A 15,455-nucleotide genomic window follows, 5' to 3' on the forward strand; every position below is an offset into this window, starting at 1 on the left:
CCTGATAGCGTTGGATGCTTTTCTTTAGTGCGCCAATCGGGACTAAAACCGAACAAACACTTCAAACCTAGATGTGAATTTATTACTCAGCAACTGTTTATTTTGCGTCAACTCTTGTCGCTTTGTGCAATCAGGAAAATGCTTCTGTTTACAACGGCTTATTGTCTGAGAATCATGAGCCACTAATCCGAAGTCTCCCAGAACAATTGGTGTGCTCTTCGGACTTGTTTTGTGCCCCCTGGTGCCTGGCGTCAGCATGGTGCGGCCAAAGAAAAGTCGCCATCTCTAATGCTGCAAATTTCTTACCTTCATGAGTCCAGAGCAAAGTATCTGGGAACGTATCCTCTGAGGCAGCTTCAAGATCCCAGTCTTGGCTAATATTTCTCGCATGTTGACCTGACTTTTGTGTGTATGTTGGTGGGTTATGGCGAAGTTTCTGCATGATACATGATGGAATAGCGTGGCATGGCTGTAGCTCTGTCCTAGCGGCTTGCCCCATCCCATAAAAGCGGCCCACAAGAAAATCATCAGGACCTAGAGGACTTCTCATGTACCACCGTTCGCCTGCCACTGATCACCAAGCCCCCTGATAACAGAAGCAGTAGCTATAGCGGCATTGCGAGAAGGCAATTATCTCAAAAAGAACGGCCGTTTTATTTCTGTCTCCTGCGCACTCTTTCAGCATCCACGCCGTTATGTTATGATCGCCTATCCTATACCTCTGCCCCTCCACGTGTCACAAAACAAGGCTCCACCTAAGATGAAGTGCTTAACTTGTTGGAATTTTTGTTTCGCTTACATTTGCTCTTCAAAAAACCAGTAAAAGTGGGTCTGATAAAACTCCGGCCCTAGAAAAGTTCAGAGAAAAAAAAAATTTATATTGGATCAAAACCCTAGTTAGGAAAAGACGGATGAGAAAAATGGGGCATACCCATCGGAGGCTCTGCGAATCCCTCCGTCCTGCTCGTCCTCGAGGATCGTAAACGCGTAGTCATTGCTGTTGTTTTCCCTTCTCTAGTTTTTCTGCCTTTAACATCAATTTGACGGATCGTCAGCTAAGGCAACGGAGTGGAACTTGCTGGTGGAAACAAGTGGGAACGCCAGGGTCTAGTGTAAGATAATTGAGGCTGTTTTACAGACCGCTTCCAACCTTCACTTGCCCACACAGCTTACATGTTTTCTTTTCTCACGATAATGGCGAAAAAGAAACTCCTTAGCCTGCGGTCTAGGCTCCTTTTTTTTTTTTTCCTTTTTATTTTTCTTGTGGATTCCTTCTTCCTTCCTAGTCTCTCGTTTGTCTCATCTGCCGGTTTTAGAGGTCTGGCTTGCCTTTTTGTCTTTCCCTGTGTCGTCTCTCCTTTCTGCCCCGAGTCGACTTGTTCACCCGAACCTGTCATTTTTTTTTCTCTCTCCCTTCCTTGCGCTGCCTGGTTTTCAGACCCAACAAGTTATACAGGATAGGAGAGGACGGGATAAGAGAAAATGGACATGGGGGTGGGGCCTTGGGGCAGAGCATGCTGACACTTTGTGTGTAATACTAACCTATGCTGGTCCAGTTGGTACACCTGGCATGCTGGCATGTGCAGCTATCAACCTTATCTCAACGTTGGAGTGCCTGAAGAATCGGGGTGAAAATGTGGGTGTTCAAAATAGTATGTTTGCATAGGGAGTTGGTATTATGTGCATATATATATACACTGATAAATGTCGAATCTACATAGCCTAAGACTAAAATTCTCGAGCTTATGTTTATGCCCGACACTTGATATCCGTTAGTTGGGCTGCGTCAAAAGATTATTTATTTGAAAGACCACCTCAACAGCGCGAGGTGAAGCCCTTCGTTCTGTTTATTTTGTGTCAAAATGATGTTGAAAAGAAGCCTCCCCCCATACGCCCCTCCTACCGATGTATAGTATCCAGTGAAAATGAAAACTTTTCCTTGCCTCTAGTAAAGAGAAAAGACAAACAGAAAACAAAACTAAGAAAAGAGGAATGAAATAAAAAAAAAGGAGAAAAAAAGGAAAGGGGGGCCGAGAAAAAAGATGAATCTCTAACAAGGAGCTTGGCGAGATAGATGTGAGAGTAAATAGCGGCAGAGAAGGGGAACAAGTGAGAGAACAGGACATTGCCTTCTTGGTATCATGGAAGAGAGCAAAACAGTAGTGTGACAACATGAAGAATAGAAGACAGGACTTACAGACCCATATGTTCACAATAGCTGTCTCATCCCTCAGGCAGGCAAGGTCCACAAGAAGGAAAGAAATAGGGATAGAGAACACGAAGCTCTCGTTAAAATTGTTTTCCTGTCCGGAGTACAGTAGAAAGAAAGAAAAAGAGAAAATAGGAAACATGAAACATGAAACAAAGAATCAGGCCAGGTCTGAGACTGCTGGTGGCCATATACAGGAGTGAGCCTGTCAACCTCCCTTGACGTTGGTGTTGTTTCTGGTTCGGCTTCCAAACAAAAGAAACAGATCTAAACCAAAATAACGACCAAGATTCAAGAGAGAAATGGAAAGAAACCAAAAAGGAAGAAAAGAAAACAAACAAGAACAGGAAACAGTGTTGTTGGTAGTAATAGCAAAACGAAGCCCCGTAAAAACCTTGCACTGAGTAGGAGAACTAGAAGTCGTCCTGTGTACAGGCCCGGAGATGTAGAGGTTGGCGATCGCGGGATATATTGGTAGATGCGTAGTATGCAAGTTGCACATCCCTTCTTGGTAATGCTTCGAATGAGATAAGAAAGGAAATGTAGCCGTGTCTAATGAGTTTCTGCTGCTGCAAAGAGAAAAAAGAAATCGAAGAAAAAGCAAGCGTAAAAGTTCAGCGCGCCAAAGACGGGGCAAAAAAAAAAGCAAATGAAATCAAATGAAATGGGGCAAAGATGACAGACAGCAAGGTGACGTAAGAAGACTCAGGTCATCAAACCCGGAAACGAACCGAGGCACGTTCCTGGATCTGCTTCTCCGTCGAGACATAGAGGCGATCAAGGTAGTCCATGGCGGAGGCGTCCTTGAGGATCTTGGCAACCTGGATACCAGCAGAGATAAGCTGAAGAATGTTGCGGTCATCCTTGAGCGGGCGGCTCTGGTGTTTTGAAGCATGTCTCATCTCTAGGGAGTTTTCAAGGACAGTGACAAACTGCTTGATCTGGCCGTTGTACAGAACGCGGGCTGGAATACGACGCTTGGTGGCCAGGCGCTTGAGAAGATAGACCCACTCGGTCCATTCGCGATCTTGAGGTCTCTCGACAGGGCGCATGTCGTTGGTGAGGGGGATAGGAAATTGGTACTTGGCGACGAAGTCATAGGCGCATTGCGACAAGCGATCGTTGACCTGGTTAAGAACATTGTCCTGTTCCTGAACCAAGAGATTGGTGGGAAGATGGGGTAGTTCCCGCTCTTGGCGGGCAATATAGTCGGCAGGAGGGCGCTGGAGGAACTGGTGAGGCCCGTCAAACTCGTCGCGGTTGGAGGGTCGGCGTTGGGAGCGTTTGGGAGGCCCGTTGTTTTTGGCAGAGTGGTTGGCACCAGGGCCATTATCAAGGGCGTAGTCGGACAACGGAGAAGTCAGGATGTCGTCAACACTGTCGGTAGGAGAATAGCGGTCTTGCTCCCACTGGCCAGGGGGTTGCTGGAAGGCAAATGGCACTGGAGTGGTGGTGAAGGGCGCAGCAGTCGCAGGCGAAGGAGTTGCATAAGCTGGAAAGGTAGGGTATACGCCCTCTATTGTTTTAGTCATGTGGCTCGGAGTTCCAACGGGGACGGAATAGACATTTTGAGGGCCGGACCCAGGCGCACTGGAGTAGTGGGTGGGGTATATATTAGTACGAAATCTTTGTTGTTGCTTGCTAGGCATTGACGGCGCATGAGGCATTGTTTTGGACGGGGAAAAAAAGGGTTATTGGGCCGTTAGACCGGCCACATTAAGTGCAGGACATATGGCTGATGTATTTCAACAGCCCATGTGAAATTCCAGGTGGATAAGAACCAGGCAAGACGAACAGCAAACAAGGCGAACGATCAAGCGGGATAAAACAGGGGCGAGATAGACTTACTTGTTGTGCCAAGGGGTGGGATCAAACGGGTAAGCCTTGTTGGCAATCGTGTTGTTGACAGCGGTGGCGTTGTTGTTATTGTTGTCAGGGTACAAAGGGCTACGAGGCGGAAGAGAGGTGAGTAAGTTGGACGTCATGTGCAGAAATGAAGCAGAATCTATTATCGTGCCATAAACAAATGATATGGATAGAAGAGAGTCAAGAGAGAAAGGTCGGTGAGTGAGCAGATGAACGGATGCATGTGACATAAGCTTCAGGCCTCAGGCGGCCGCAATGACGAAAGCAGTGAGAGCGAGGCGGCAGTTTATGGAGCGTTGCGAGAGCTAAAGGGGAAAGGAAGGAAAAAAAAAAAAGAAAGAAAGAAAAAGCGAGAGACAGAAGTCAGACGTGTGCTTACCTTCTGGAGGGAGGAGGGCCCCAAGGGTTGCCGACAGCAGAAACACTGCCGTAAAAGTCGGGCGTCTTGAGGTCTTTGCGGTTCATGTTCACGTGGGAGATCATATGCGATAATGGTAGCAAGAAAGATCGAAAGGTAGTAGTAGTAAATGGGAAGGGGATACAAGGAGGCGGTAAAATATCAGGAAATGCAAGACATGAAATGTGCTTGTTGCCGATGTAGGTATAAGAAAATAGAAGGGTGAGGGTGAGCAGAAGAGGCCAAGGGTGTTTGTTGATGGGATGGATGTTGTGAAAAGGAAAAAGAGAGCCCTAATGCGGGTGTGCAGACAAGGCAGCGACAGACAGTATCAACGGGTTCTGATGTGAGTGCAAGAGTGCGAGGCAGGAGGCCGGACGGAAGATGCAAAGCGTTGGAGTAAAGAATCAGCAGGTGAGCAAAGCGCAGGGCAGCGTAATAATGCAATACAGAAAATGGGACTAAGGCAGGACAAAAGACAGAAGACACAGAGGCAAAGTAAAGTAGAGAAGAAGGTGTGTTGTGTGTGCCCCGTGCCGGCGAAGGAATGAGAATTTTTCTGGCCAAGGGCAGCGGCAGGACAAGAGTTGCAATATGGATGGATGGCGTCGAGGAAGAAAAAAGTGGGATTTAGAAGAGAGACCAAGCCAAAAAAAGTAACGAAAGGGAGGGGGGGGGGGGCAGAGAGTTTGAGGGACAGGCGAGCGAGAGAAGAGTTGACGATGGAATGGGAGAGAAGGAGAGGAAAAAAGGACCTTTTTCGGGGGTGGTGGGTTGGTAAGGGCCTTTAGGGCGTGAGTAAAGAGAAGAGATGGAGCAGGTACAAGCGTCCCTCTACGTCTTTGGGAGGGAGTCTTCCGGGACACAGTTTCTGTTAACTGGCTGGGTAACTACTGTTTACTACTGGCTACAATTGAGCAACGTGGGGTTTGGCCGCTTTTTTTTTTTTTTTTTTTTTGCTGTGCTGTTTAGGTACTTGCCTGATATTGACTACGCTGAAACTTAAATAGACTTGGTGCTTGCTGTGTCGTATCATCTGGTTTTCTTTAGGCCTTGTTGTGTTTAAAATATTAAAATATAGAGATGGGATGGAGAGAAGTGGCACACATCAAAAAATAGAACACGATCGATACAGAGCAGTGCAGTTCCTTAGGCCAAGGCCTGGCAGTGGTAGGACGCTGTGGTTTTTCTGCTGCTTACATTAAGATTCTGTCTGTACACTCTTCCCCCCCCCCCCCCCCGACGCTTGTTTTTGGCTTTCTACACAGCCCCTGTTATATAGCATATGGATGGCATAAACACAGATACAGAAACTGGCGGGATGGGCCACAAAATGACGAATTGGTCTTGCCTTGTGCCTTGCCTGTTTTATTTTTTCTCCGTGGCCTGCTTTTCTCTGTGCTTTTTTTCTTTTTTGGCTTCGTTTTCCTTCTGACATTTGATGACTTAATTTGATAAGGGTGCTGGCTAGATGCTAAGACCAAGGATTAAAATCTGTGCTTTTGCGATCTTGGATTTGGTGGTGACCCCTTTTAATGTCTGGTGGTATCCATGGCGTGGGTCTTCCTATAAAAGACGAAGAAATGAAAAGAGAAAAAATATTGGCTAAATGGATAAATTGCTAAAAGGTACGTCAATAGAATAAGATGGAATATCTGTGGAATATGATAGAATATGGATGGAACAATCACTGCAAAAATGGGCAAGTACAAAGGGTCTCGTTGCGATAAGCACGACGACGGTTGCAACAATTCCAAGCAGAGTAGAAAAGAAGAAACCAGCTACTTTGCATGCTATGTCAGGCTCTCTCTCTGCTCTGAATCACATCTTCTTGTCACCCTATTTTCCTTTTATCCTCCTTAGGGTGTTTTTGGTGTTCCAGAAAGAGGTCATGGCGGCATTAATAGGGAACAGGAAAGGAAAGAAGGAGCAGAGCCAAAGAGAGGACAGACGGCCGAGGCCGATCTAAAATAAAAAGGCAACTGCCAAGTTGAAGAAATGCAGAATTGCTATGCTAGACAGACCTTCTGTCGGCCAAACATGTACCGGCCAGCCCAGCTTGGTAGCATATGATAGATGAGTGCCGGATGCATAAAAAACTAATTAGACCGAATCTGTTCCAAATTAAGCTTCTCAATCCCGAGAGAGGAAAAAAAAAGCAATGCTTAGTGCTATCAATCAGATCTACAGTCATGCAGCCAGAGTGGAAGCTATAGAATACAATGCAACACGACATGAGCTGTGCTTCTTCTTTGTTCTATTTGTTTCTGTCTCACCACCCCATCTAGCAACTGCCTTGCCTTGCCTGCCTTCCTTTGGCCCTTGACTTGCTCATTTTTTGTCACCACTCTTGTCACTTTTGGTACTGGCTGTCATTTCCACTCCGCAATAGACCCCTGCCCTTGCTTTGCTTTGTTCTTGGGAACAAATCTTCAAGGTACAAGAACAAATCGTCCAATTAGAATGCGCTCGCCAGTCCCCGAAATCACGCTGCAGCCAGGTTCTACGACCTATTACAGACAACGACGCGGACGACATGGTGGCTTCACTGACTCTAACGGGACAGACAGGGAATCTGGTGATGCCAGCGCCGACCACTTGCCCCCCTCTTCTTTTGTCATGTCTAAGCAGACGGCAGTATCGAAGTCGGTGATAAGTTGGACGTGCCATGCTCCGTTTGTTGTCAAACACGGTCAGCCGCGGTTTCAAACGTCAACATCAGACAGTCATATATTGCTACGACGTGATATTGCGTTTTTTTGGTCCTAGCTGGCCACTAGCTATAGTCTGCGCTCTACTTGATGTTATTCAGCTTGTCTATGCACCTATATGCTGCTGCATATAAAGCACTGGCAGTGCACCCGGATTCTCCGCCATGATTAGAATCGTTTGCACGATGTATTCAAGCCGTCCTGGCAAGAAAACTATTGGAGAGACCCATATTATGCTATGCCATACTTCCTCCGCTTTGCCTCGCCAACACACTGACCCTTTCAATACCCACCCACTGTGAGGCTGCACTTGGCTGTGGATCTCTTCAGAGACCCGGCCGTCAACTGCAAAGTACAAGTAGAAATGGGGGATAGGTGTGTGCATACATAAAACCTAACGCGCCATCTCTTCCCTCAAGGCTGGCGGATCTCGGATTTATATAACCTACACATAGCAACATAAGTGTGTCGACGTTATGATCCAGCACCAACGCTACCAATGCGATGCAACAATGTGCAACAAAAAAATGAACACATAATAATGCATGAGCATGCTCGCATTTCTGTCACTTTTCATTTTCATAACATGAATGGCCCTGGCATTTTGGCAGGGCCATTCTGAAAAGCCTGGTCACGCTTTGTCTTTAAGGACTATGAAATGCAACTTGCGGTGAGTCGATGTGAGGTTGGGCATCAAGAGTCCAAGAACACAGACAGCGCCACACCCCTGCCCAAGCATCAAGTGAGCCTGTCTTGGGCTGTCGTTTATGTTCTTGCTTAGTTCTAGCCACCCAATCGATTCTCCCAAGATCGACAGGGAAATGAGGCCTTGCATCTACTGACAGCCAACAAACTTATAGCCCCCCTGTTATCCAAGGTATAGAAGAAAGTTCGGCAGAAAAATAGACTAAGGGAAACGCCACTCCTACTTGAACCCCACGCAGGGCCGAACCTCGGGCTGGATCTCAAGCTTGGGCAAGTCCCGCGATACGAGAGTAGGGAGCTAGCTAGCTTTTGCTTATAGGCCCTTCCCTCTCCTCGAGACAGACTTACATATCCCCTAACTCCAACATGAACATGTACCAAAATTTACTTCTGCCCAAGCTACTAGTGTTCTGTCTACTTCCCTCGGCCACTGGCATGGGAGGCAAAAGACTAGGCTAGACTGCTCTTTTTCTTTCTCGTCCATGCTGGCGGCTGGCTGTAGTCATTTGCAGTATTTTGACGGTGTTTTGGTCAAAAAAGTCTTGTTATTTACATTAGGCCTCGTCCAAGTTCGCCATATAACACCGCGTTATCCGGAACGACCATTCAAATGATCAAAACGTGGGGGGGGCTTGCATGAGTTATTGCATCGGCACCAAAAGCAACACCCTATTGGGCATCAAACGGCTTATAAAAGTGCATCGGTGTAGACACATGCGAGACTAGAACCACTAACCCCCCACTGAAGGGTTTGCCATCTTCTCACAAGGCTTGTATCAAGTCCACAAATCAGACGTAGAGTTAGTCCGCCTGTCTTATTACTTATGGTCATCACGTACATGTGATGCATGCCCAGCTCACAGTTTTTTGTTCGCTAAATGTTCCTTTTCAAAATCGCCTTATTCTAAGTTTAAGATCACTTGGGAAGGATGGATGTTGTCTCAGCCTATTACTCAAACGGAGTAGATAAAGCCTGGGCTTTGCCCACTATCAATTCTTCGAGTATTTAGCTGTCTCATTTCCTTCCTCAAATTCTACCATGAGAGCTTTTAGCTTCCGCCCCCTTTCCTAGAATCTAGACCCGTCCCGTCTCCCTGAGTATTTGGCTTGATACCGTGCTCACTGGCTATCTGAGGCGACGGCTGGCATACGGCCTTTTACTTTCCCCGTCGGAACAGCATACGATTGATTATCGAGCTTTGAAAGCTTTATCCGCTCTATAAAATATGACATCCTGATTGTGTCAAGCCTTATACACCACCTCTACTTTCTACGTCCCCATTACCCCACAGTCTCTGGCATCCCCTCCTAAACTATGCTATCGAATCCCTAGATATTCGGTGATATTATTCCTATAGAACCATGCTCGTCTACTATCTAGGAGGAATTCGATGCTGCCAGAGCAAGGTTCCCGCTCTGTAATAGCCGTCACCAGGTAAGTCTTGGAAATTGAAGCAAGTTTACACAGCATAGATGTCAATGCATACATGTGCATGTGCACATACATACACCACTCTTGCAGCCGCACACTTCGTCCTTTTCTACGATTATCAGAGTTTCAACTCTGAAAATGCCTCAGAAATACAGAGGGCACTTCTCTCAGCGTGCTTGATTGGAAACGGCTAACCTTGTCGTCATGCCCCATCTTTATTTAAAGTTGCACAAAGATATTACTGACGCTAGCACTGGTGGCTGCTAAGTTTAGTATCTCCTTGTGTTGCCTTCTAGCTTGGCGCAAGAGGTACGTACCCTCCTTCTCTGTTTCAGTTTCTGTACAGTGCTTATTTGTACCGCAAACCCTACACCTACTATTTGTCTTCTTCCCTTTATCCCATACCCTAACTGTTGCCCTCCCCATCTCCCGTCTTTCCATAAACTGCCATTGGACCAGAATGTATAGTCTTGGCCCACCAATATCCCAACCCATTTTCCTACCAGGGTCAACAATTAGGCTAGCCTGTCGTTTATCCCTATCTCATTGTCATCGCAAGCCATACGCCGCGGCGACACAGAGACACACAGACGGAGAGAAGCCTTCTGATAGAGCCTTGTGCTACGTGGCTTTTGTACAAGTGTAACACTCACTCTGGCCGGCCTCCTCCGTCAACAGTCACCGCCAACTTTCTCTCGCTTTGCAAAGACTCACCGGTTCATTTACTAGTATCATCCTATAGTCATGGCACATAGTTGAACAGCCTACTGCTTCACTACGACATTAGTGTTGTGTGTATCGTGACCTACAGCCACCCTTGCCCCTCTCCCCTGTTGTTTTGATGGAAGATGAAGAAGAGAAGAAAGGTCAAATCAAGAGGGAAATGAATCTCGGATACGAATCAAATCACCATATTCAGTCAGCTTGCTTGCTTTTATACCCGCCCACTCATTATCAATTCCATTCTTCGAGGCCTGCAGTAGTCCCTCACAAGGCTGCAGAAAGTCAGATTGAGTAGGCACCCGAGATTCCTAGCCTCAAATGTCACATAGAATGGCTCTACAACAAGTCATTTGGGCTTGGATTCTAGCCAGAGTATTATACTATTCTTCAAGCTTTTGAGCCGTTTGTTGGGGCAGCATCGCAGTCTCACATCACCAGTTACCCCTCACCACCATACTGCCCCTGCCATTATCCGTTGAGTGAGACGAGCGAGATGCTGCCTCGGGCGGAAGGTACTTGCGTAAACTAAAGACTTGAAAATTCTTCACTTCTTTCTCCCTCTACTACCCCCCTCCCCCCTACAGCGCGTTTCCCCCGTCTTTCTTACCTCTCCGTTATCTTTTCTACCCGCTTTCCCTTTGCTCTGAATGCATCATCACCCCTTTACTGCGTCATGGTACTTGATTTTGCAAAGCAATGTCAGCAATATTTCCGCCCAGCACAGCAAGCCCTGCAATTGGCTTTGTCATTCAATTATATTCCCTGCATTTTATGCGACTCTACGTCAACCCACCTGACCTTACAAACAACGCTTACCTACCCGCGAATATTTGACTCGATGAGTTGAAACTTGTCCTATCGCCCTCGGTCGATTTGATCACTATGCCGCTGTGATCATGCCTTCCTATTACAAGTGTGCTTGGCTTCATTGGCTCTCATTGTCCAACCTTCTCACCGGGTCGAATCATCCGTCATCTGAATTGAACGACTGGTTGGGGGATTACCCCGCTCTGGACGTAGCAAGCGCTACCTCAGCCGTCCCAACACCGTTTTCCCGCTTTGATTCGATGATATTCAGCGTTGCAGTGCTTATCTCAAGTTCCCTTCTGGGCTGCACGCATCTACATCTCGTCATAAAAAACTTTTCATCTGTAGGAGATGGACAACGGGCTGCCAGCGTGTACAAAGTGGCGCAAACCGATCTTCTCGTATGGGCGAATGGACACCAGACGCAGCACACCAAAAGTCACAGCCTCAAGATTGTTGGTTCGAGAGAAACTCGCTTTGTTCCTCCTCGTCACCCTCAAAATTCGCTCAGCACCGCATGTTCCGGTTTCTCCCAAGCGAGACAGCTTGTTAGTGCCCTTTCTGGCATAAACCCATGGTCTTAATTGTCCAGATATTCACCTGCTGCGCCAAGGCTGGTTAACCACAAAAACGTATACTTCTACTGTATGCCTTGTCCTCAGCATTCAAGGTAAAAAGAATTGTTAACAGAAGTAAAGAGTCACCACCACTGTTTTTTTTTTCATCCTTAAAACACAGCAATTAAACAACTACTAGAAGCTTCTCTCCTAGCACCAAGATGCACGAATCACCAAGTCTTGAGGCACATCATTATCAGCGATACACTATCGTCATACCATCCCTCTTACCCTTTCCAGAGCAAAGCCACCTTGAAGCCTGTGAACAAAGCTTAGGCGGGCAGGCTTTTGATTCGATGCTTAGCCTGGCTGTGAGGAGATCTTTTCGCTGTTTCGTTTGCTGCATGATGAGTTGGCAATGCATACACCTTGCTCAATCTCACCCTGAACCGGGGTTCTCATAGGTCAGTTTATGAAGATATATGCACGACCCCCGCTTTGAAAATACTGCATTTCCTCCCTGGGCCTATTAGAGAGCAAGCCTTGTTAAAAATTTCATGCACTTTGCAACCCCCTCCATAGACCCCTCCATAGACCATGTCTTGAAACAGCTGGGCTTCTCTTCCCCTCCCCCTCCCCTCGCCCTTTCCTCGTCCCGCCTACGAGAAGTAAAATGGAAGCTTTTACTGTTCTGCAAGATAGCAGGGCGACGTGGCCATAGTATAATGGATGATTGTTGAATGGAATGCAATAGGCCAAGAAAAGGATAATTGTGAACTAGATGCAACGCTGAGAGTACAAGGTACTTCATTCGTCTGCTGTACAAGCTTGCTCTCGCATTATGCATCGGTATTAAAGTCCAGCCCGCCGCCTCGTTGCATGTTCTTCCTGTTTGTCAAACTTCCTTTCTTTTTCTCCTCACACAATTATCACCATCTTCACGCAGCTCTTCTACTTTGGTAGTAGCACAACTTGTCTTCTGTTTTCAACGTCTACAGATATACTTTCATCTCTTCTTTCTTGAACTCTATACTTGTTCTTTCTTCTCTTTGTCTTCTATTGTTCCAGCAGAAGCCTTTCTTTACACCCCTCTTAACCCTTCTTTCTCACTCTATCACTACCACGTCCACATTCACAATGGACCGTCCTGACTTCATGTACGACCCGAACTCTATTCAGTTCGGCGACGAGCTGAACTCTCCTAGGTATTTATTTATTTTTCTTTGATGTCTTTCTTGTCTCTGAGTTGCCGTTGTTGTTATGTTTGTTGTTGTTGTTGTTTTTTCCTGGTTACTCTTGCTTTTACTGTTCAGTTATGTTTTGCACTTTGAGTTTGCGACAAATCTCTTCTCTGGCGACAACTTCATCCCGCCCGGGAGAATTCTTTTGGACCATACAGAGGACTGGAAGTCCTCTTTAATCTAAACTCCGGCTGACGTCATTGTACTCAGTGACAACACATAAATTTCGTGTGTTTCTTTTCTTTACCTTCTGGATTTCGACTTTCCCTTTTTGGCGACAAAACTTTTATCAAATCTGCCAGGATTCTGATATCAAGGACCATTTATGCTACTCATCATACATTGCATGCTTTTTCTACTTTTTTCTACTATCGAACAACAATCTCTTCTATGGACCATTTTGCTTCCAGTTTTGCTTTTTCTTTTCTCGCTCTAGCTGGCTTATCAGCAGCAAAAACATCACAAGATGATTGAATTATGATCGTCGCAGCAGAGTCTAGGCTATGCTATTGTGTTGTTTTTTGCTGTCTTGTCTTGGCCATTCCTCGCTGTTGAGACTCTTGCTTGTGTAATCAAATGGACTTCGTTCATCTGTTTTCCTGGCAGTGATCCCAGCAATAGGGAGTGGTTGCTTACCTTGAGTCAAGCCTTGCGAAGTAGTCGGGCCTCAAACCCGCAGCTTGGTGTCCAAGGTCTGAGCTTACTAACCCTAACCCTATTGGCGTCTATCTTCTCACCTTATCTTCTGGATCTATTCGACAACGACTTTAATGAACTGTGCCCTGGATTTCGCATTTGCTTTTGCTTTTGTTTTTGTTTGTTTTTTGCTTTGTTTTTCCTTTTCTCTACATGTCTTTGTGAATCATTTTCATCCTGAACATTGGCTTCATGCAGCATCATAGACACGGTTGGTATTCCCTCTCCCTTGTGCTTCTTCCGTGAGCGTAAAATTAACAAATGAACCTACATATATAGGACCAAAGTTGATCTAATGTTGAAACGATGCTGAACAACAACGCCTCAGACCATCGCTAATCGTGATTCGGAAGAGAAACTAACCACCCGTTTGTACAGCCAATTCACCTCCTACACCGATGCCTTGGCCCACACTGCCTACACTTTCCCTCAAAACTCCTACCCGGCTACTCTCTCACCAACCTTTGGTGACTTCCCCACCACTGGCTTCTTGGCTCATGACTCGGACCATGAAGATGCCCATACTTATGGCTATGGCCCTCTGACCCCTGGTCAGGCCGATGATTTCATGCTTAGTCAGAGTGCTTTCTCAATGACTAGAACGTCGTCTGGAGATTTGTCCTCTGGTAGCAAGCCCCGTGGTCCCCAGACTACTAAGCTCTCCAATATGTGCACTATGGACAACAACCCCTTCAAGCCCGATCCTTCTATTAGCCCCATCGACTTTGCCCAGATCTCCCCCACCTTCTCTACTATTCCTACAGACCATCTGGTCTTCTTCAAAGACCCTGATGTTCGCTCGCCACCCACTTTCCCTGGTGATATCGCGAGCCTTCAGCTTTTCCCTCAAGAATACAACCTTCCTCCTTCCCACTTCACACCTCCTGAGTCTCCCGTCGATGCATTCTCCCCCCGCTCGGTTGAGGAGCTTGAGGAACAGCGTGTTTGCACTTCCTCTCCTGACAAATTCTTCCGAGGCCCTGATATGGAAAGCGCCTCGTCCCCCGACGGTGAAGGTGCTATGTCCCCTGCCCGTCGTATCAAGCTTGACAGCGAGACTGCCCGAGACCACGCCCTGTACAGGGATGCTATGCCTTCTGCTGATGGCCTTTACCATTGCCCCTGGGAGGGCACCAGTGACTGCAACCACAAAGCTGAGAAGCTCAAGTGCAACTACGAGTAAGTGTTAATGCGAACATGGCAACAAACCTATTCTTCTGGATATAACTGACATGTTTATCTAGCAAATATGTCGACTCTCACCTGCGTCCCTACCGCTGCAAGGTTCCTGCTTGTGAAGCTACTCGCTTCTCGTCCACTGCTTGCTTGCTGAGACATGAGCGTGAGGCGCATCGCATGCATGGCCATCGCGCTCTGCACTGCCAATACCCTGGCTGCGAGCGTTCCGTTGAGGGCAAGGGTTTCCCTCGGGCTTGGAACCTGCGCGACCACATGCGCCGTGTCCACAATGACACTACCTGCCCTGCTGAGCTCACTGCCGAAGTTCAGAAGTCGAAGCCCCGCCGTAGCCCTAAGGAAAATAGCGCTCGCGTCCGCAAGTCCAACAAGGCCGCTGCCGCTGCCGCCGCCGCCGCTGCTGCCGCTGCCGCCGCTGCTGCTGAGGCTGAGGCTATTCGAGTTAAGGACGAGGAGTGGCTAACTGACTACACCGAGCTTGAGGAAATCATCCGCGGTCTCAACAAGCGCACTGAGACTATGAACCCTGACCAGATCAGAGTTGCTCAGAAGAAGCTTGAAAAGATGGCTTCGTCTCTCCAGATGAACATGGTCACCTCAATCAAGTCTACTTCCAACACCAACACCCGCCGTTCTCTGCAGGGCACTGCAGAGTAAACCCTTAGCAAAACACCTTGCTAATTTTTGAACCCTTTTTATGCATCTTGGAGCCTCGATTTACCTCGTTGGTATTACCAGATGTTCATGAAGCCGTAAACGGTTTCTCTTGGCCTTAGTTTGCCCCCCCCATCCCCCCTTGCGGCACTGATACAGTGATCTGAGCTTCACTCTCAGAAATCAGCTGCAAACAAACTACACATCCTCTTGGATAACAACAATCTCCTCTGGATGATGGGCTTCGGCGCCCATCTGGG

General features: G+C 47.1%; 2 protein-coding genes across 2 annotated transcripts; one reads left to right on the forward strand and one right to left on the reverse strand.

The window, feature by feature from the left end:
* Nucleotides 1–2,922: 2,922 nt before the first annotated feature.
* On the reverse strand, nt 2,923–4,540 carry HOO65_060414 (uncharacterized protein; the record flags this gene model as incomplete). The annotated part of the gene is made up of 3 exons (XM_071003846.1): nt 2,923–3,799; nt 4,058–4,156; nt 4,455–4,540. 3 exons carry the CDS (start codon nt 4,538–4,540, stop codon nt 2,923–2,925), a joined length of 1,062 nt encoding a protein of 353 aa, XP_070857764.1.
* Nucleotides 4,541–12,544: 8,004 nt separating this feature from the next.
* On the forward strand, nt 12,545–15,198 carry HOO65_060415 (c2h2 transcription factor; the record flags this gene model as incomplete). Its single annotated transcript, XM_071003685.1, has 4 exons — nt 12,545–12,612; nt 12,721–12,816; nt 13,723–14,523; nt 14,589–15,198. The coding sequence occupies 4 exons, from the start codon at nt 12,545–12,547 to the stop codon at nt 15,196–15,198; spliced, it is 1,575 nt and encodes a 524-aa protein (XP_070857765.1).
* Nucleotides 15,199–15,455: the final 257 nt, after the last annotated feature.

Source organism: Ceratocystis lukuohia (genome assembly GCF_044167205.1).
Source record: "Ceratocystis lukuohia strain C4212 chromosome Unknown Supercontig6_pilon, whole genome shotgun sequence".
Classification (NCBI taxonomy): Eukaryota; Fungi; Ascomycota; class Sordariomycetes; order Microascales; family Ceratocystidaceae; genus Ceratocystis; species Ceratocystis lukuohia.